At 39.1% G+C, this 21,455-nt stretch overlaps 1 protein-coding gene and 1 pseudogene across 1 annotated transcript; both read left to right on the plus strand.

Annotated features, from left to right (window-relative positions):
* The first annotated feature begins 201 nt into the window (after positions 1–201).
* Positions 202–21,170, plus strand: Zfp950l4 (zinc finger protein 950 like 4). Its single transcript, XM_017590095.3, has 4 exons — positions 202–1,577; positions 15,616–15,742; positions 15,949–16,009; positions 16,961–21,170. Exons 1-4 carry the CDS (start codon positions 1,575–1,577, stop codon positions 18,252–18,254), a joined length of 1,485 nt encoding a protein of 494 aa, XP_017445584.1. The 5' UTR covers positions 202–1,574; the 3' UTR covers positions 18,255–21,170.
* Positions 4,670–4,769, plus strand: Rnu6-658 (RNA, U6 small nuclear 658; annotated as a pseudogene).
* Positions 21,171–21,455: the final 285 nt, after the last annotated feature.

The raw sequence follows: 21,455 nt of genomic DNA on the forward strand, positions 1-21,455 counted from the left end.
CTCCAGAACATATACTGCACAGAACTGCCTGTTTTGGCCTCAGGGAGAGAAGATGCTCCTAAGCCTTTTCAGATTTAAGGTTTCAGGGATTGGGGTGGCCTGGTAGTGTGGGGACAGTTGTGTGGGGACATCCTCATGCAGGCAGAGGTCTGTATGGCAATAGGAGTGATGGTGGGGAGCAGACTGGGAGAGGGATGAAGACTGGACTGTAAAAAAGAATTAAAGGATAAAAATAAATATATTCAATTTTTTTTTTAAAAGCATTGCTTTGAAAATGTTCCCATGTTCTCGTTTTCAACAATGGAAATCTTTCTCAGCTCTTCTGTCTTAGGTCATGTGATAGTTATTCCTGGTAGTCAAATTGGCTATATATAAAATTAACTAAAACTCCAACAGTTTAGTACTGTGAGGGATTTTGCTTGATTATACATTTTTAGGTTATAAAACCCTTTTTTAAAAATCAGGATCTTTCAAAGTCAGAAGAAATACCATTAATCTTGGCCACAGTTTATGATGGCAGCCTACATTTATAAAGGTCATTGAAGATGGTAGTTCTTTCTCCTTGACATCATGTCCTACTGCTTGCTTACAAGTTGATTTTTTTAAACTGTCATTAGAGGCTACTTCTTTGTAATTCTGGTATACACTGAAGATCAGCTGAGACACCCAGGTACATGGACAGAACCACTAGTGTACTCTCCATCAGTCCATTTGAAGTCAGCCATTGATGGACTAGTTTGACTGGACCTTGTAAGTGATTCCAATCAATCCACTTCCTAAGTACACAGAGAGATCCATTCCATCCCTTCTGTTTGCTTAGATACCTTTCTTAATATAGCTGCGGCCTTGTTTTACCTTCCCACAGAAGATATGCTGGTAAAAATAGTGTCCCATTGAGTTTTTCAGATTTTCCTGCTCTTCTCTCAGGATTGTTTCAGGTCTGATACATACCAAGTGAAAAGTAGCTGCACTTTACCTGATCCAACCATGGAAGCACAGAAAAAAATCTTAGTGTTTCCTAAAAATCTCTCTCTTATCTTTAATACTCTTAGCACCCTTCCCCGATGGGCCGGATTGTTTATTTTGCTGCAAGTTGAATAGTGGGCCCTGCAAGCTATCTGCCTTCATTCCAAATGGAAGGGGAGATAATGGAAGAGAGGATAGGGTATGAGAGAACAGGCTTAAGTCCTGCTGAAATGCAAATGTCTTGACCTAGAAAAGTTCTACCTCTGGAATGGAAGCCTGGTAGAGAAACCATCTTTCCTTGTCCATTCAGTGCACTAGCAACATACATACCTGAAAAGCGTTGGCTCTTGATTAGGTGGGGCCGGAATCGCTATGCTGTGCACCTTCGCCACACTCTAACCTTAACGGAAGTAACCATGTCACTCAGGACTTGCTGGCCAATCAGGACCTCAAGTCTGACCTGCCACTCAGAAGTGGTGGAGGGTGCTTCCGGGTTCCACGTAGCTGTTTCAAAGCTGTAGCTGAGGAGGCTTGAGTGGTTGGTGTGACCTGATCTGTGTGCTACGGCTGGGTGCTGTTGGAATTCAGGCGAACATTGAACTCACGACATGGTGAGTGTATATATGGCAGCTGCTTCCAATGGGAATGGGGCAGGCGATTGAACAGTGTGGAGCTAGTGTGGTGAGTCCTCCTTGGGGCTGGGTGAGAACCGAAACTTAACTTGAATACCTGTGAGCCACACCCTGAGCATGGAGGTAACCTCTGAATAACTTTGATCTGTCACTACCTCTGTGTAGGCATTTGGGGCATGGGGTTGTGTGTTGAAACAGCCTTAGCAAGATCGCAAGCACAGAAATGCCTAGTTTCTACAGTATCTTTTACAATGTTTACACTTGTTTTAACATTGTGATGTAAGATATATGTGGAGTAAATGAGAAAGTTGTAAACATCACCTCTTAATATTTGTCAGTCAAATATTAAGCTGTGAAGCATTGTTTTAGACTCATCCGTGTTTATCCCATTGTGTAACAGTGTTTACCGACTTCATACACATTGTCTCCTCCCCCTCCAGAAAGTAGTGTAAAAGATGATATTCTTCTTAAGAAGCTGACTTGACATAAGATACAGCTTGTGCAAGAATTCCACATCCCAATTTTTATACTTTGTGACTTCTACTTTGTTGTCCTTGTCGTCCTTTGTGATCTTCAACCAAGGACTGTGGCACTGTCTCTGAACTGTGGTTTAATCCCTGGGAGCTCTGGTTCATTGGTATTGTTGTTCTTCCTATGGGTTGCAAACCTTTCCATCTCCTTCAATCCTTTCTCTAACTCCCCCAGTGGGGACCCTGTTCTCAGTTCAGTGTTTGCTAGCATTCGCCTCTGTATTTGACATGCTGTGGCAGAGCCTCTCAGGAGACAGCTATGTCTGGCTCCTGTCAGCATGCACTTTTTGGCATCTACGATATTGTCTAGTTTTGGTGGCTGTGTGTATATGGGCTGGATCCCCAGCTGGGACAGACTCTAAATGGCCATTCCTTCAGTCTCTGCTCCAAACTTTGTCTCCATATCTACTCCTATGAATGTTTTTGTTCCACATTCCAAGAAGAACTAAAGCATCTGTACTCTGGTGGTCCTTCTTGAGCTTTATGTGGTCTGTGGATTGTATCTTGGGTAATTTGAGGTTTGGGGCTAATATCCACTTATCAATGACTGCATACCATGTGTGTTTTTCTGTGATTGGGTTACCTCACTCGGGATGATATTTTCTAGTTCAATCCATTTGTCAATGAATTTCATGAAGTCATTGTTTTTGATAGCTGAGTAATATTCCATTGTATAGATGTACCACATTTTCTGTAACCGTTCCTCTGTTGCACGGCATCTGGATTCTTTCCAGCTTCTGGTTATTATAAATAAAGCTGCTATGAACATAGAGGAGAATGTGTCTTTGTTGTATGTTGGAACAACATTTAGGTATATACCCAGGAGTGGTATATCTGGATCCTCAGGTAGTGGAATGTCCACTTTTTTGAGGAACCTGCAGACTGATTTCCAGAGTGGATATACCAGCATACAATTCCACCAACAATGGAGGAGTGTTCCTCTTTCTCCACATCCTTGCCAGCATCTGTTGTCACCTGAGTTTTTAATCTTAGAAATTCTGACTGGTGTGAAGTGGAATCTCAGGGTTGTTTTGATTTGCATTTCTTTGATGACTAAGGATGATGAATATTTCTTTAGGTTCTTCTCAGCTGTTCAATATTCCTTCCTGATAATTCTTTGTATAGCTCTATACCCAAATTTTAATAGGAACTAAAGTTGTTGTTCTTCTTTTTTTTCCTTTCTGACTGTGTTTTTTTTTGTTCTTGAATATATTTCTTTATTTATATTTCAAATGTATTCCCTTTCCTGTCCATAAGCCTCCTATTTCACTTCCCCTCCACAATAAGTGTGTTCCCCCCCATCCACTCCCTTAACTGCACTCCCCCCAACCCCGGGACATTCCCATGCAAGGGGGTCCAACCATGGCAGATACAAGGGCTTCCCCTTTCACTGGTGCCCCAACAAGGTTATTCTCTGCTACATGTGTAGTTGGAGCCCTGGGTCAGTCCATGTAGTCTTTGGGTAATGGTTTTAGTCCCTGGCAGCTCTAGTTGGTTGGCATTGTTTTTCTTATAGGGTTGCAAGCCCCTTCAGCTCTTTGAATCCTTACTCTAATTCACCCAAAGGGGGGATCCTGTTCTCAGTTCAGTGGTTTGCTGCTAGCATTCACCTCTGTATTTGGCATGTTCTGGTTGTATCTCTCAGGAGAGATCTCTATTCAGTCCCTTTCAGCATCAACTTTTTAGCTTCATCAATGTTATCTAGTTTTGGTGGCTGTACATATATGGGTCACATGTTAGGAAGGTTCTGAATGGCTGTTCCTTTAGTGTCTGCTCTAAACTTTGCCTCCATATCCCCTCCAGTGGATATTTTTGTTCCCCCTTTAAGAAGCAGTTGAAGTAGCCACATTTTGGACATCCTTATTCTTGAACTCCCTGTGGTCTGTGGATTGCATCTTGAGTAATTCGAGCTTTTGGGCTAATATCCACTTATCAATGAGTGCATACCATGTGTGTTTTTCTGTGATTGGGTTACCTCACTCAGGATATTTCCTGGTTCATTCCATTTGCCTATGAATTTCATGAAGTCATTCGTTTTGATAACTTAATAGTACTCCATTATGTAGATGTACCACATTTTCTGTATCCATTCCTCTGTTGAAGGACATCTGGGTTCTTTCCAGCTTCTGGCTATTATAAATAAGGCTGCTATGAACATATTGGAGCATGTGTCTTTGTTGTATGTTGGAGCATCTTTTGGGTATATGCCCAGGAGAGGTATAGCTGGGTCCTCAGGTAGTGGAATGTCCACTTTTCTGAGGAACCTGCAGACTGATTTCCAGAGTGGTTGTACCAGTTTTCAGTCCCATCAACAATGGAGGAGTGTTCTTTTCTTTCTCCACATCCTCGCCAGCACCTGCTGTCACCTGAGTTTTTAATCTTTGCCACTCTGACTGGTGTGAAGTTGAATCTCAGGCTTGTTTTGATTTGCATTTCCCTGATGACTAAGGATGTTGTACATTTCTTTAGGTGTTTCTCAGCCATTCGTTATTCCTCAGCTGAGAATTCTTTGTTTAGCTCTATATTCTATTTTTTAAGAAGGTTATTTGGCACATATACTAAAATTGCAACGATAAAGAGAAGATTAGCATGGCCCCTTCACAAGGATAACATGCAAATTCGTGAAGCGATCCACATTTTTGGTACAAAGTGGGATACTCAAATAGGAAGGAGGACACAATGTTGGGACAAAAAAGCTATGTGACCTTTTTGTTGTAGCAAAATTCTCCGTTTTCTACCTTCCTTTCCACTTTTTATCTCACAGTCAGTAGTGAAAATTGGAAAGGGTTTTAATGCTGAAAACTAGCTGCTGTAGGGCACCTAGAGATGGGATCTAGAGCTCCCAGTAAAGACAGTTGTTGTTGAGCATATGTATGTTGGGTATCTGCAAATCAGTGGTATGCTCATCTCCAAAGACGACTGCAGCTGGCCTGTTAATACAGTACTCAGCAGTTTCTGTGTGGGACTCATTAGGTCAGCCTCACATGTACCACACGAATGTGTGCCATGATAGTCCGTGAGGACAGCCCGATGATAATTGGGTCTCACCCTCCTCACTCTGTCCCTGTTTCTCTGCTTCCTGGAGTTTGGTCTGACATGTTAGGTTTATATGCAGCTAACGGGTGATATTACTTGCTAAAGTCTTGAAAAGTTGTAGGGACTTGGTCTATCTGTTTAACCTCATCCCCAAGGACAGACCTGGGAAACTTGAGCAGGGGGACAGCTGTCCTTTCCAAAGTACAGGTGACTCCTGTAGAGCCAATCAGGTGGCCCCATAAAACATCACCCCATAGATGGGAGTGAGTGCTGACCATCCCAGGGATTCTCTGAAAATGTAGGCACCTGTAGTCAACACTTGGCAATACTTCAGCAAACCACATACTGTACTGGCAGGGCCAGGGCCAGGGCCAGGGCCAGGGCCAGGGCCAGGGCACTGGGCTTCCAAAAGTGGGTAGTGACCCAGCCTTCAGCACAGGTCAGTTCTCATGCACACAGGTGTGTTGGTACCAAGACTAAAACCTTCAGATTCTATTGGGCATATTTTCTTTTTAGGAATAAAGGACAGTTCTCCTTTTTTTGAGCCGCTCTTCTGTCAATTCTACAAAATTGAATGGAACTTTACAAATATTTTTAAAAGATACAGTTTTGTGAATATTTAATATTCTGCTGATTTGATTTTGAATTGTCAATGTCAAGTATTCTGTTTTTAGGGTTTTTATGTTTTATTACACTCTGTTAAAAAGGAAAAATTGTACATTTTTAGTCTGTTTTTGTGAGTAATTTAATTACAGACAATAAAAATTTAAAGAAACTCAAAATAATTTCATTCCTTTTTAGAAGTGCTTTGATATTTGTTTTTCTTTAGAGAAATACATTTTTGAATCTCAGGCTTGCCTCAGGCTCTATAAGTAAAAATTGCTTTGTACACCTAATCTTTCCTCTGTGGCCCAGGCACTTTGAGACAGTCCTGCTACTTTTTCATGCTTGGCCCTTACTAGTCAGTGAGATGGAGAAGGTACCACTGCATGAGTATGTTCTGACTTCAATGGTTGTTATTTGGCACTTACACATGAAATGAAACTTGAGTTAGAATTTATTTCACTGACCAACCCTGATCCTGATGTATTCATAGCACAGAAAGGTATGGGGAAGGAGAAGGAGGAGAACTTTACTGTTGGACAATATTTGGTTGTCATTAACAATGAGTAGTCTGGTAGTCAAATTTTGATGAACAATAAAAATCCTTACTGGCAATTTGTTTAGTTTCATAGACGGGCAATCAAAAATCTAGATATGGAATTGAACTTATTTGTAGAAACCAAAATTCTGTACTCGCACTAAGTTATCCAGTACAGAAGACTTTAAGATTTGTTTATTTTTTGTATGAGTATAGTGTTGCTGTTTTCACACACACCAGAAGAGGGCATAAGATTCCATTACAAATGGTTGTGATGCACCATGTCGTTTTCGGGAATTGAACTCAGGTCCTCTGGAAGAGCAGTCAATGCTCTTAACCTCTGAGACAGCTCTACAGCCCCCAGATTATATTAAATCATTTCTACCTTCTCATTCCTCCCTACTCTTAAGCTTCAATCCCTGGGGCAAATGGCTGAGTAGCTATTTAACAAGTCAAAGTGGGCCTGGCTGTCAGGTTCTCCTAGTAGCCCTCAGTGTCTTCCATTAGAGGATATAGCTGTCAAATCCCACCCCTCCTTTCACCGCCCAACCCAATGTTTGGGCTGCCCTTCTCTGTACAGCCTTTCCTGATTTGATCTAACCACTTTGGTTACCTGTTCCTTTTCTGCTTTTCTTTTAGAAAGCATTTCTCTCCTTTCTGTTTGGTTTGAGTCTCCTCTCCTCCCTTCTCACAGGCCTCAGGTTCATGACTACTCATAACTTCAGTTTCTTTCTTCAAAGACTTGAAATTTTCATCATATAAGTCTTTAACATGCTTCTATATAGAGTTACTTCACCATGTTCTATATTATTTGAGGTTATTTTGCAGGGTATTATTCCCCTAATTTCTTTCTCAACCTATTTATCACTTTCATATAAGTTTTTTTTTTATTAAACTTCTTTTTTTTTAAAGATTTATTTATTTATCATTATATATAAGTACACTGTAGCTGTCTTCAGATACACCAGAAGAGGGCATCGGATCTCTTTACAGATGGTTGTGAGCCACCATGTGGTTGCTGGGAATTGAACTCAGGACCTCTGGAAGAGTAGTCGGCGCTCCTAACCTCTGAGCCATCTCTCCAGCCCTTTATTAAACTTCTATCTAGGAACTTCCTTTAAAATGTATATCAGCTATAGGACTTAATACTTAATGAATGAAATTTTGAGGTCACTTATGTATACCATCATACCATCTGCCAATAGGATACTGTGACTTCTTCCTTTTCAAATTAAATCCTGTTGATCTTTTTCATTTGTCTTCTGCTCTAGCTAGAACATCAAGTACTGTCTTGAGTAGATATAGAGAGATGGGAAAGCCTTGTGTTGTTCCCGATTATAGTGAAATTTGTTGGAGTTCCTCTCCATTTCACCTGATGTTAGCTAAAGGCTTGCTATACATTTCCTTTATTACTTTTTTTTAAGATTTACTTAGTTATTTTATGTTGGTACATGGCAGCACTGGGACTTGAATTCAGGACCTTTGGAAATGCAGCCAGTGCTCTTAACTGCCGAGCCATCTCTCCAGCCCCTTTATTTCTTTTAAATATGTCTCTTGTATCCCTGATCTTTCCAGGCCTTTTATCATCAATTACTCTTGTGTTTTGTTAAAGGCTAATTGAGTGTCTAATGAGGTTTTTTCCATCACTTTATATAGTGGATTACATTTTTTTTATGTTGATCCATCTTCCCTTCACTTGGGTGAAGCTTAAGCAATCATGGTTAGTAATCTTGATGTGGGTTTTTTTTTATTCCGTTTGCAAGTATTTTATTGAATATTCTTAATTGGATATTTTTTAAATTACATTTCAGATTTATCCCCTTTCCTGGTATCCCGTCCATAAAGCTTCTATCCCACCCTCCCTCCCTTTCTTCTATGAGGGTGTTCCCCTATCCATCCACACATCCCTTCCCGCCTCCCCACTCTGACATGCCCTACACTAGAGGGATTCTCCTCCAGCTGGTGCCCAACAAGGCCATACTAGGCTATATATTCAGTTGGAGCCAAACTTATCCCATACCCAACCTCTTACTACTGAGACATCAGGTTCCTGGGGATCCTTTATTTACTTCTTTATTCACTTAGGTTTTTGTTGTTAATCCATGATAAATTTTTGTTTATGGGATAAAAAGTTCTATCTGGGCTGGACAGGTCATCAGTAAATTTTCTTCTTGGAGTTGACCTGAATTCAGATACCAGCACTCAGGTGAGGAAGCTCATAAACAACTGCTATGACAGATCCAGAGGATCTGACAACTTCTTCTTTGGTGGTCACCTTTACATACATAAAAAGAATTCTCTCTCATACACAAAAATACATACATAAAATTGAGGATAGACTTGTTTTCAAAAGAGCAAAATAAGTTGTTTATCTAAATATCAAAAATCATACACTGTTTCTTTTTTTTAATGATTGATTGATTATAAGTATACTGTAGCTGTCTTCAGACACACCAGAAGAGGGCATCAGATCCCATTACAGATGGTTGTGGACCACCATGTGGTTGCAAGGATTTGAACTCAGGACCTCTGGAAGAGCAGTTAGTGCTCTTAACTACTAAGCCATCTCTCCAGCCCCATAGACTGTTTTTTTCAGCTGTTATCTTTCATTTAGTTTTAAAAGTGTGCATTTCCTCACTCTGCTGCAGACTGTCATCCAATCATCATAAATCATAGGAAACAAAATGGTTTCTAACAGACAGCCTTTTCTTTATCATTAGTAGTCAAAACTATTTTGTATAGTCTTTTTTTCTTTTTTTTTTTTTCTCAGAGCTGGGGACCGAACCCAGGGCCTTGCGCTTGCTAGGCAAGTGCTCTACCGCTGAGCTAAATTCCCAACCCCTGTATAGTTTTAAAACATTAGAATGTTTTAAGGAAATCTCTCTAATCAGAATTGTCCTCACCTGACAATATATTATTTATTATTGCAAAAGAACACATCACAGTGCATGGGGTGAGTGCTGACCAGTGATTTCTTTGATTTCAATTTTGACTATACTCCTGTGGGGGTTTTTTGTTAAAAGAACTATTGTATTCTTGTATCTTGTATTTTGTAGTTAAAAGAACGATTGTATCTTTGTGTCTTCTTTATCAGTTTTGCCATCTATGTTATTTTTCTAACTATGACTTAGTTATGTTGTTGTTCCTCTGAAAAATGATAGGCCTTTATCAATTTTTGTATTTTGAAAATTTGCTATATTATTAGTTCCTTAAGTTTTACTTGATTTGGGGACTTTCTGTACAGAAAGTTTTAGTTTTCTCTTCTTGATTCTAAAGGCTTTACTGTTCTTCAGTTCTTGGGACTTCTATGTTTTCCAATTATCACAGTCTTTAGTGCTTCAGTTTTTACCGTTTAAGTCATCAATATGCTCAACACATTGGTTTGATTTTTTTTTTAAAATTTAAACATATGTTGTCTTTTTGTTCTAATTAGGTTCAATTGTCAACTTTTCATCTGAGGAGTGTCAGTTGAAGGTATATACCCATCAAAATGACTGGTTGCCAAAAGTACAACAATGTCAAGCAACCAGAGCTTCCAGGGACTAAGCCACTACCTAAAGACTATACATGGACTGACCCTGGACTCTGTCCCCATAGGTAGCAATGAATATCCTAGTAAGAGCACCAGTGGAAGGGGAAGCCCTGGGTCCTGCTAAGACTGAACCCCCAGTGAACTAGACTATGCGGGGAGGGTGGCAATGGGGGGAGGTTTGGGAGGGGAACACCCATAAGGAAGGGGAGGGGGGAGGGTGATGTTTGTCCAGAAACCGGGAAAGGGAATAACACTTGAAATGTATATAAGAAATACTCAAGTTAATAAAAAAAATAAAATAAAAAAAAAATAAACTATAAAAAAAAAATGACTGGTTGCTATGTTTGTGAGAGCTTGTGTTCATTGGTGATGAATGTGGATATGTTCTTTCATTGAGGGTAGAAAAATCCCTAAGTAAGTGGTCCTGGTCTGGATTATATATATACCTGATCAGGAGGCAATAACCAAACCAGAGAGAAAGCTAGATAACAATGTTTGCCCGTGGATTTTGTTCCTTTATTTTATAGCTTGAGTTTCTATCCTAAGTAATGGCCTGTGATCTGATGGAATCAGTCAACTAAACCCATTCATTATATGTGATATTTTTGTTTAGAGAATCTAATCACAGCAGCAGCAATTCAAATTAGGACAAAAAGTAGCTTAAAAGTGATTTTTGTTAATGGATAGAACTCATAAACTTGTCTTTGATGAATGTGGAAGGCATCAGGACGTAAGATGGTCAAAACCAAAGTTGTACACAAAGCTTACTTGGCCAGCCTTTTTTGTTTTTTGTGTGTGTGTGTGTGTGTGTGTGTGTGTGTGTGTGTGTGTGTGTGTGTGTGTGTGTGTATTTCGTTGTTGTTGTTGTTGTTTGGGTTTTTGTTTTGTTTTGTTTTGTTTGTATGACCTGGGTGATTGGAGTGATGATAGTATAGAGACAGAGGAATTCAAGGTCAAAGGATATCAGCTTAAATACACTCCAGGAAAAATTAAGTTAGAGGTCATCTGTGTGAATTTTTGTTTTTCTGCCCATGCCCAGAGAAATTGAGTAAGACAGAATTTAAAAGTAATGGGCTGATTTCTTACAAGGAATACTCAGTCTGTTGGGTGATTATTACAAGGGGCTAATTCAAAACTAGAGTAAAAACATTTTAACTACTGGGGCAAAAATAAAACAAAGTCTGTGGTTCACAGAAAAAAACAGCACTAGGTAGTTTCATTGTCTCTCAAGGGCTGAAACCGGCAGTTTTCTAGGAGCTTATAACCACTAAAGAGAAGGCCTTTGCTCTCCATTGGAAGCCTAAGAAGGTGCACATGAGGTCACACTCTCCTACTAAGACGGCAGTGAATGTTATGAGTAAGCAAAGTGATTCAGAGTCCCAGGAAATGACTTTATACAAAAGCTGATGCAACTGTTGTCCAAGCATGGCAGGGTCCATCTCAAGTTGGAAGCCTAACTTGGCAGGGTCACTTATGTTTTACTGGTTCTGGAAACAAGAAAGATGAAAAATGTCATGAATTCTTAGTCTGTGGCTTTAGTTGCTCACTTATGTTTAACAGAATCAGAGCTGCACTGAGGAGACTGTAAGAACTCTCTGCATGAAACTCTGAGGTTGAAGGCTGAGTTGCATTTTGAGACCATAAGATGTTGATCTCCCTACATGATGAGACATCTGCCATGGACAGCTGTGTGAAGGGAGTGGAAGTGACCAAAGAGAAAGATTCGTGAGATGTTGAAGGAGTAGGGCCGTCCAAGTCCTTTGAACCTGAAGCTGCATGAGGCTGAGATGGTGTTTGTCCTGCTGTTTTTCTGTCTTGCTCACTGTGCACCCATTCATCTCTACTGGAATAGAAATGGGTATTCTGTGCCCCCGTATGTTGGAAAGATATAAGTTGTTTTCTTATTTTGCAAGGTGAGTCAATCAAGAGACTGCCTTGACTGTTAAAAGAGACTGGACATTTGAACAGGTACAAGTTCCAGAATATGGGAATCACTGAAGTTAGACTACAAGCATTTTCGTCATGGGATGACCTTGAACTCATAGTGACCAGAGTCAGAATGCAGTCAATTGATCGAAATATCTCCCTCTGTGTGATGATGTCTTTGAGCACTAGTCTGCTGTTAATGATATCTAGCAGCTTATCTAAAGCTTATCAAGGCTTGTGTAGAGAAGCCTTTCTAGATGAAATTACTCATGGAGATTAGGATTAGAGTGTCCATACACATAACCCATTTCCTATTCTTTGTTTCTACTGTTTTGTGGTTGAAATTGATCAGTTAGCTTCTTTCTCTTGCTGTCATGCTGTCACCATTGTAGATTTCATCCCTAAATCAAATAATCCCTAAATCATGTAGAAGCAATTCCTATTCAGTTCTACATGATTTTACTATCCTAATGTTTTTATACTTTTACTTTTGTTGTTTTAATTTTTTTGAAAAATATCCAAATTTATTGTACTACCCACAAGAATAAAACCTTAAACATGATTATATTAAAAAGTATAACTGAAATTTATGAATTTAGGGCATTAATTATATGGAATATTAATTATGTCCATGTTTTTATTTAATTTTTATTGAATATTTTTAATTTACATTTCAAATGTTATCCCCTTTTCTCATCCATAAACCCCCTAGCCCATGCCCCCTCCAGCTCCTTGTATGAGGGTGTTCCCCCACCCAACCACCCAGCCCTTCCCGCCTTCTCGCCCTGACATTCCCCTACACTGGGGTGTCCAGCCTTGGCAGGACCGAGGGTTTCTCCTCAAATTAGTGCCCAACAAGGCCATTCTCAGCTACATATGCAGCTGGAGCCATGGGTCTGTCCGTGTCTACTCTTTGGGTAGTGGTTTAGTCCCTGGGAGCTCTGGTTTGTTGGTGTTATTCTTATGGGGTTGCAAGCCCCTTCAGCTCCTTCGATCCTTTCTCTAACTCCTCCAGTGGGAACTCCGTTCTCAGTTCAATGGTTGGCTGCTAGCATTTTTCTCTGTATTTGTAATGATCTGGCAGAGCCTCTCAGGAGACAGCTATATCAGGTTTCTGTCAGCATGCACTTTTTGGCATCAGCAATATTGGATTTGATGGCTGTATGTATATGGGATGGATCCCCAGGTGGGGCAGGCTCTGAGTTCCTTCAGTCTCTGCTCCAAACTTTGTCTCCATATCTCCTCCTATGAATATTTTTGTTCCCCCTTTTAAGAGGGACTGAAATATCTGCACTTTGTGGTCTTCCTTCTTCTTGAGCTTCATGTGGGCTATGGATAGCATCTTGGGTAATTTGAGCTTTTGGGCTAATATCCACATATCAGTGAGTGTATACATGTGTGTTTTTTGTGATTAGGTTACTTCAGTCAGGATGATATTTTCTACTTCGATCCATTTGCCTATGAATTTCATAAACTCATTTTTAATACCTGAGTAGTAGTCCACTGTATAGATGTATCCCATTTTCTACATCCCTTCTTCTGTTAAAGGACACCTTCTAGCTATTATTAATAAGGTTGCTATGAACATAGTGAAGCATGTGTCCTTGTTATATGTTGGACCATCTTCTTTTTTTACCTTTTTATTGGATATTTTATGTATTTACATTTCAAATGTTATCCCCTTTCCCAGTTCCCCCCTCTCCCATCCCCTTCCCCCTACTTCTGTGAGGATGCTCCCCCTCCCATCCACCCACTCCCAACTCACCGCCCTGGCATTCCCTACACTGGGGAAACTAGCCTTCACAGGACCAGGGGCTTCTCCTCCTATTGATGGCAGACAATGCCATTTTCTGCTACATTTGTACCTGGAGCCATGGGTCCCCCCATGTGTACTCTTTGGTTGGTGGTTTAGACCCTGTGGGCTCTGGGTGGGGGGAGGGAGTCTGGTTGATTGATATTGTTGTTCTTCCTATGGGATTGCAAACCCCTTCAGTTCCTTCAGTCATTTCTCTAACTCCTCCATTGGGCTCCCTGTGGGAAGTCTGATGGTTAGCTGCAAGCATCCTCATCTCTATCGGTAAGGCTCTGGCAGAGCCTCTCAGGAAACATCCATATCAGGCTCCTGTCAGCAAATACTTCTTGTCATCAGCAATAGTGACTGGGTATGGTGGCTGGATCCCCAGGTGAGACAGTCTCTGGATGGCCTTTCCTTCAGTTTCTGCTCCTCTCTTTGTCCCTGTATTTCCTTCCGCGAGTATTTAGTATGTTGGACCATCTTTTGGGTATATGCCCAGGAGTTGTACAGTTGGGTCCTCAGGTAGTACAATGTCCAATTTTCTGAGGAATCTCCAGACTGATTTCCAGAATGGTTGTACCAGTTTGCAATCCCACCAACAGTAGAGAAGTGTTCCTCTTTCTCCACATCCTCATCAGCATCTGCTGTCACCTGAGTTTTTGATCTTAGGCATTCTGACTGGCATGAGGTGGAATCTCAGGGTTGTTTTGATTTGCATTTCCCTGATGGCTAAGATGTTAAACACTTCTTTAGGTGCTTCTCAGCCATTGGATATTTCTCACTTGGGATTTCTTTATTTAGCTCTGTACCACATTTTTAACAGGGTTATTTGATTCTCTAGAGTCTAACTTTTTGAGTTCTTTTTATATATTGGATATTAGCCCTCTATCTGATTCTCTGCAAATATCTCTGAACTATCTCTCCTGGGCTATGTTGTTCATTTATGGTCAATATTTACATTGCTAATGTTTTCATTTGTTCATTATAACTTTAAACATCTGTTGCCTTTGAGTAAGATCTTATCAATGTTACAGTTTAAACTGGGAAATTTCAGGTTCCTGGAATATGAATACAGAACTACAGTGAATGTTTAATTATCTGTAGGAAGTTCAATAAAAACCTCAGAGGGTCTTTCTATCTTTCTTGTTTGTTTGTTTTAGTTGTTGGGGGGTTTTTGTTGTTGTTCTTTTTTTGGGCTTTTTTTTTTTTTTTTGCTGTTGTTGGTTTTTTTTTTATTGATTTTTCCATAAGAGACAGGTTCATAATAGGTACCACTGGTTTTCCTGGAACTTATTTAATGTCACTTCTGTCTCTGTTCCGCAGAAAGGAGCGACACCACAGAGTTCTTCTCAAAGCAGTTTATTCAGCAATCTTTCTTTTCCTTTCTTCTCTTTCCCTCTCAGCCCCCCCCCCCAGCACACTCCCTTATATCCTCCCTCAACTCCGCCTCCTCAGTCCAGACTCAGTTCATAGGTCCACGTCACATGGCCTGATCTTGTGTCATGGTGCGCCTGCGCAGCTCTCACAATGGACGTGGCTAGTTTCAGGTGTGTGAGGAAGTCAGGTGCTAGTCATGAGACTTAGCTGCAGTCCTGGGCGCCATCTTGGGACTGCCGCCACACCCGCTCCCCACAATTTAATAGACCAGTCTGGAATCCAAGTCAATGAAAAACACCTGCCTCTACTCGGGGAGTGTTGTATTAAAGGCATGAGCAAATAAACCCAGCTTGTTCGTAGTTTTTTATAGTTCATACTTGTTTATACTAACTTCTCAGTGGTGTTAATCAGTTGCACCTCCCCCTCCCCCCTCTCTCCCTAATCTCTATTAATTGGCATTTCTTTTGCTATACTATATTCTGTTAAAGGGTACATCAATGGCAGGTGAACCTCATAATTAGGTTTTCTTCTAAAATGATTTCATGGTTATAGCAGGATTTCTCGATCATGGGCCGAGTATGGGAATCATCAGAATTATATGAATATATTGTCAATGAAATACTCGTTTCAGTGTTATCACTATCATGCTTTGTGTTGTACACATGTATGGGATATTTTAGGATGCACTGACCTATGATGATGTACACATAAACTTCACTTGGGAAGAGTGGTCCTTGCTGGATTCATCTCAGAAGAGACTTTACAAAGATGTGATGCTGGAGACCTACAGGAACCTCACTGCTATAGGTAAAACTGAATTTTCCTTTAAGTTTTAAAATAAGGGGGTTGGGAGACAACTGTTTCTTGGTTATTGATGCTCTTTTGTAATCCTGAGTGAGAATGAGGAAGAATGAGGTGAATAAAGGAGACATGGTTCTCAGGTTCACTGAAGATAATGGCTTATTGATGCATTTACAATAATGTATCATACATTTTCTGGTACTATATTTTAGGATACAATTGGGAAGACCATAATATTGAAGAACATTGTCAAAGTGATAGAAGACATGGAAGGTAATTTTCTGTGTGTGAAAGCTGATTGAAATGTGCTTTTGAAGAAAATTTGCTAAGTTTAACGAGAGCTACAGTATAGAACTGCCATGTCCTGTACTTTCATACCACTCAGAGATTGCAAAGTGTATGCACACTGGGAAGGTGATGTGTAAATATCCACAACCTTCCGTTAAATAGTCCACAGTAAAGTTGCTGTTACTCATACACTTGTCTAAATTTGCTAAGTTTGGTGAGAGGGGAAGTTTATGAGAGTTAAGAATGTTGCTGTGGAGGAACCCTAATCCCTACACTTCATGTCTACGAGGAACAAAAGTCAAGCTGTGTGAAGGCAAGGTGGAAAACTTTTATTTGTTATTCTTTTAATAGGTAAACCATATGTCACACTGGATACAGGCCATATGAGCAAAGGGCTATTAGAAGAAGAGAGCACCTCTCATTCCTAGAACAACTAGATGCTATATGGTTGTCTCCACTTTGAGGAGACTTTCTGGATGGGATACAAGTTTGTAATCACTTAGTTTTTCATGTTCATTTGGAATACAACCACATACTCATACTGCAGAAAATCACCATGAGCATTAGGAATGTGGAAATTCTGTTTGTCCTTCACCTTTCAAATACAGGATGACTCACAGTGTAAGAAAACTTATGAATGCAATCAGAGTGGTAAAGGTCTGCGTACCTGCAGTTTTCTTCAAATCTGTGAAAATCTTCATGTAGAAAAAGTCTGGGATAAGTGTGGGTCATGTAATAAATGCCCTGACCATCATGGGGGTCTCTAGTGATGTAAAACAACCCACAGTGAAAGACTGGAAACAGTGGGATAAAAGCTTACGATCTCATTCTACCTTACAGTTAGAACAGATTGTAAAATTAGTTCAAACAGATAAAAAAGATCTGTCAGTGTAATGAATGTGATAAAACTTTTACATGTTCTAATTATCATTGCAGGCGTGAAAAAAGCCATGCCTCAGAGAAACCATATGAACAAACTCAGTGTGATAAAGCCTTCCGTTATCACAGTCATCGTCAAAAGCATAAAAGAACTCATACTGGAGAGAAACCCTCTGAAGGCTTTCAACATAGTGAAGCCCTTGCAAGTCACAGTAGTCTCCAAATACATAAAAGAACAGATTATGGAGAGAAACCCTACAAATGTAATCAGTGTGATAAAACCTTTGCGCATCACTCTACTTTGCGTTTGCATAAAAGAACACATACGGGAGAGAAACCATATGAATGTAATCAATGTGGTAAAGCCTTTGCACAACGCAGATATCTTCAAAAACATAAAGTAACACACACTGGAGAGAAACCCTACAGGTGTAATGAATGTGATAAAGCCTATTCACAACAGAATCGTCTCCGAATACATAAAAGAACACATACTGGAGAGAAACCTTATAAATGTAATCAGTGCGGTAAATCATTTGTATGTCACGCTTATCTTCAAACTCATGAAAGAGTTCATACTGTAGGGAAACCTTACAAATGCAATCAATGTCATAAAGCCTTTTCAGACCCCAGGTATCTTCAAATACATGGAAGAACACATACTGGAGAGAAACCTTATAAATGTAATCAATGTGGTAAAGCCTTTGTGTATCATTGTGCTTTGCATTTGCATAAAAGAATACATACGGGAGAGAAACCTTATGAATGTAATCTATGTGGTAAAGCCTTTGCACAAAGAAGTCATCTTCAAATACATAAAGTAAGGCATACTGGAGAGAGACCCTACAAGTGTAATCAGTGTGATAAAGCCTATTCACAACAGAGTTATCTCATAATACATAAAAGAACACATACTGGAGAGAAACCTTATAAATGTAATCAGTGTGGTAAATCATTTGTATGTCTCAGTCTTCTTCAGACTCATGAAAGAATCCATACTGGAGAGAAACCTTACAAGTGTAATCAATGTGATAAAACCTTTTCACAACACCCTAGTCTCCAAACGCATAAAAGAGTACATACTGGAGAGAAACCCTACAAATGCAATCAATGTGATAAAAGTTTTTCACAAAGTGCTACCCTCCAAACGCATAAAAGAACACATACTGGAGAGAAACCCTATGACTGTAAACAGTGTGGGAAAGCCTTTGCAAAGCAGTCTACTTTGTGTTTGCATAAACGAACACATACTGGAGAAAAACCTTTTCAATGTAATCAATGTGGTAAACTATTTGCACATTACAGTACTCTCCAATCCCATAAAAGGAATCATACTGAAGAAACCTTATGAATATAATCACTGTGGTTGAAGCCTTTGAAAAATCACAGTAGTCTCTAAAAACTAAAGGATTCATCTGGGAGAGGAACCCTATGAAGGTATTTGATGTGGTAAGGTCTTTGGACATTACCGTAGCCTTCATCATTAAAGTATTTATACTGGAGAGAAACCTTATGAACAGAAGAAATGTGCTTTTGCACATCACAGTTATCTCTTAATGTAGAAAAGAACAGATATTAGAGAGAAATGCCTCAAGTATAATAGAAGTGATAAAGTCTTTTCACAACACAGTTATCCCTGAATGCATTAAAGAAAATAGACTGGTGAGAAACTCTAGGAATGTAATCAATGTGGTAAACGCATTGCATAACATGGTCTTCTTTGAATAAAAGAACACACACTAGACAGAGACCCTATGAATGTAAGCAATAGGGTAAAGACTTGAAACAATTTATACTGGAGAGAAACACTATAAAGCTATTCCATATGGTGAAGTCTTTGCATGTAGTCTCCAGATACACAAAAAATAATGCTGGAGAGAAACCCTACAAATATAACTGATGTGATAAATCATTATGTTTGAATACATAAAAGATACTGAAGAGAAATCCTATGAATGTAAGCAATGTGATAAATCCTTTTCATATTAAGTTGAACATGAACTTTATAAAAGATTATATACTGGAGCAAAACCCTCCAAATGTAGTCAACATAATGAAGCCTTTTTACATCACAGTCATCTTCAAAGTCATGCGAAGAATCATCCTGGAGGAAAGCCTTATAAATGTACTTAATATTGTAAAGCCTTTGGACATTTCTGTAATCATCTTGACAGTATTCATACCGGAGAGAAATCCTGTGAATGCAAGCAATGTGGTAAACCCTTTTATCACCAAATGCACAGAAGAACACATGCTGTAGAGAAACCTTATGAATGGACTCACTGTGCTAAAGCCTTTACACATCACAGTAGTCTCTTCATACAAGAACACATTCTGGAGAGAAACCCTATGGATATAATCAATGTAATTTGCATTTGCAACAGTAGTCTTTGACTATATAAAAATACATACTGCATAGAAAGTCTATGAATGATTTAGGACTTTTAAGAAGTCATAATGAAGGGAATCTGACTATAAATATTTGGTAAGATCAATACATTCAGCTACACAAGATTGTTCTAGAGAACAGTAATCAGATAAGTGTCAACCATCTATTCAAGCACAATGTTCCTTTTCATTTTAAATACACCTGCAGACTCATCTGGACAAAACCACTGGATTTAAATGAAAAGGAAACAACCCTTTTAGATTTTACACTTCTCTTTAATTACACAAATAACTCATCCAGGTATAAAACTTTATGAGTGTGTATTGCTGTCTTTTCTGTTGCTGTTCTAAAACATAATGTCTAAGGCAACCTGTAAAACTGTTTAATTTGGCTTATGGTTCCACACCATCAAAGTATCATTACATTAGTTCTGAGACATGGCAGTAAAGGAGGATGCTCAGAGCTCACATCTTCAACCTGCATTATGGAGCAGGGAGTGGGAACTAGAAATGGCATGTGGATGTAAACTCTCAAGTGACGTATTTCCTCTACTAGGGCAGCGTTACTTAAATCTTCCCAAATGATACAATCAACTTAGAAGGATGGATTTCTCTGACTACAAACACACATTCTTGTTTTCTCTTACATGAACCACGATAAGGAAGAACTGTTGGTAAGCCTGTAGACGCCTCAACACAGTTGTTATAGGAGTGAATGCTTATACAAGAAAAACATGAGTACACATTTATTTGTTTAATAATTTGTTTATTTTTAATTATGTGCTGTCAGTGTATTTTTATATGGCTTTGTGCATGTACATACTGGTTCTGAAGAACCCCATGGGTAGTCTTGGAGCAGGAGTTACAAGAAGTCATAAAAAACATGACCCTTGGTCCTAGAAATAAACTTGTCTTAAATGTTTGGCCATGCCTCTAGCCCTGTAAATATTTGAAAGTGTTGATCTATTGTGTTGACATTGGGTAATGAGAAAAACATTCATATATGAGAAAGATCCTATTTCTTCAAACAGTTTGATAAAGATTTTGACATCACATTCAATCACCAGAAAAAATATTGTTCCATCTCTTTTTCATAATAGCCTTGAAGCAAGTAAATAGTTCACCATGTTCACACAAGTCTAATGATTCATAGCTCTGCATGTGCTTTATATTTTGACAGTTTTGAAGTTAGTGTTGAATTATGCTGTATTTGTAACAAATCCCTTCATTAAAGCTTATTTGATGGCCTTTATATTACTTCTGTGGCTACAGGTGTCTTCTAGTGGGCTTTTCCTTGGTGGCAGGTGTCTTTTGGCTTTAATGTATATAATATAATGTCTATAAACTAAGCAGTCCAGTAAGGGTGTTTGTGAATAGGTGGGGGCTCTTGTTCCTGGTTTTGTTTGTCATATTTTCACAAATTCCCTAGAGGTGTTGTTTTCTTATTCAGCCTGGCTTGAATGTCAGTAATTAGGGCTGCATAGAACTCTAAGTTATCATACATCTCCCTCCTGAGTACAAGTCCAAAAATAGAAGATTTACCCCCAATGTATTCCTGTTTTGACAACACACTTTAAAACACTAATTGTTAAAATGCTTAATAGAAGAGAATATGAGAAAAGTTAAATACATAATGTGTGTATCCAAAGTAACATTTTCACCTATCTGGTAGAGATGTAGTAAAGTAGGATAAACTGTAATCGAATGTATATCTCACAACATAGCTTGATATGCTATAAATATGCATGTATTACTCGGTGCTCCATGCTTCTTCATCTTCACATTAGTTATCCATTGAACACTTTATCTTGAACTATTGACTTTTAAGAGAATTACTTAGAAATGCTAGACAATGTAACATAAATAAGAATTATTAAAAGAATCTGGTGTGTGTGTGTGTGTGTGCATTTATATATGATTGCATATTGTGGAAAGGGTTTTATTTACATATATGTTGTTTTCCTAATTAAAACCAATTTAATTTATGTATTTAAAGATTTGCCACCATGTACCAAATGCATGACAGGTATGAGTGGAGACCAGAATGTGGCATCTGACCCTCCACGACGCAAGCTACAAATAGTTAGCAAGGTGTTTTGTAGGTGCTGGGAGTCGAAGTATAGCCCTGTGAATGAACAGCCAGTTCTCTTAGGGACTGAGCCAT

The sequence above is a fragment of the Rattus norvegicus genome, chromosome 1 (genome assembly GCF_036323735.1).
Source record: "Rattus norvegicus strain BN/NHsdMcwi chromosome 1, GRCr8, whole genome shotgun sequence".
In the NCBI taxonomy this organism is placed as follows: domain Eukaryota; kingdom Metazoa; phylum Chordata; class Mammalia; order Rodentia; family Muridae; genus Rattus; species Rattus norvegicus.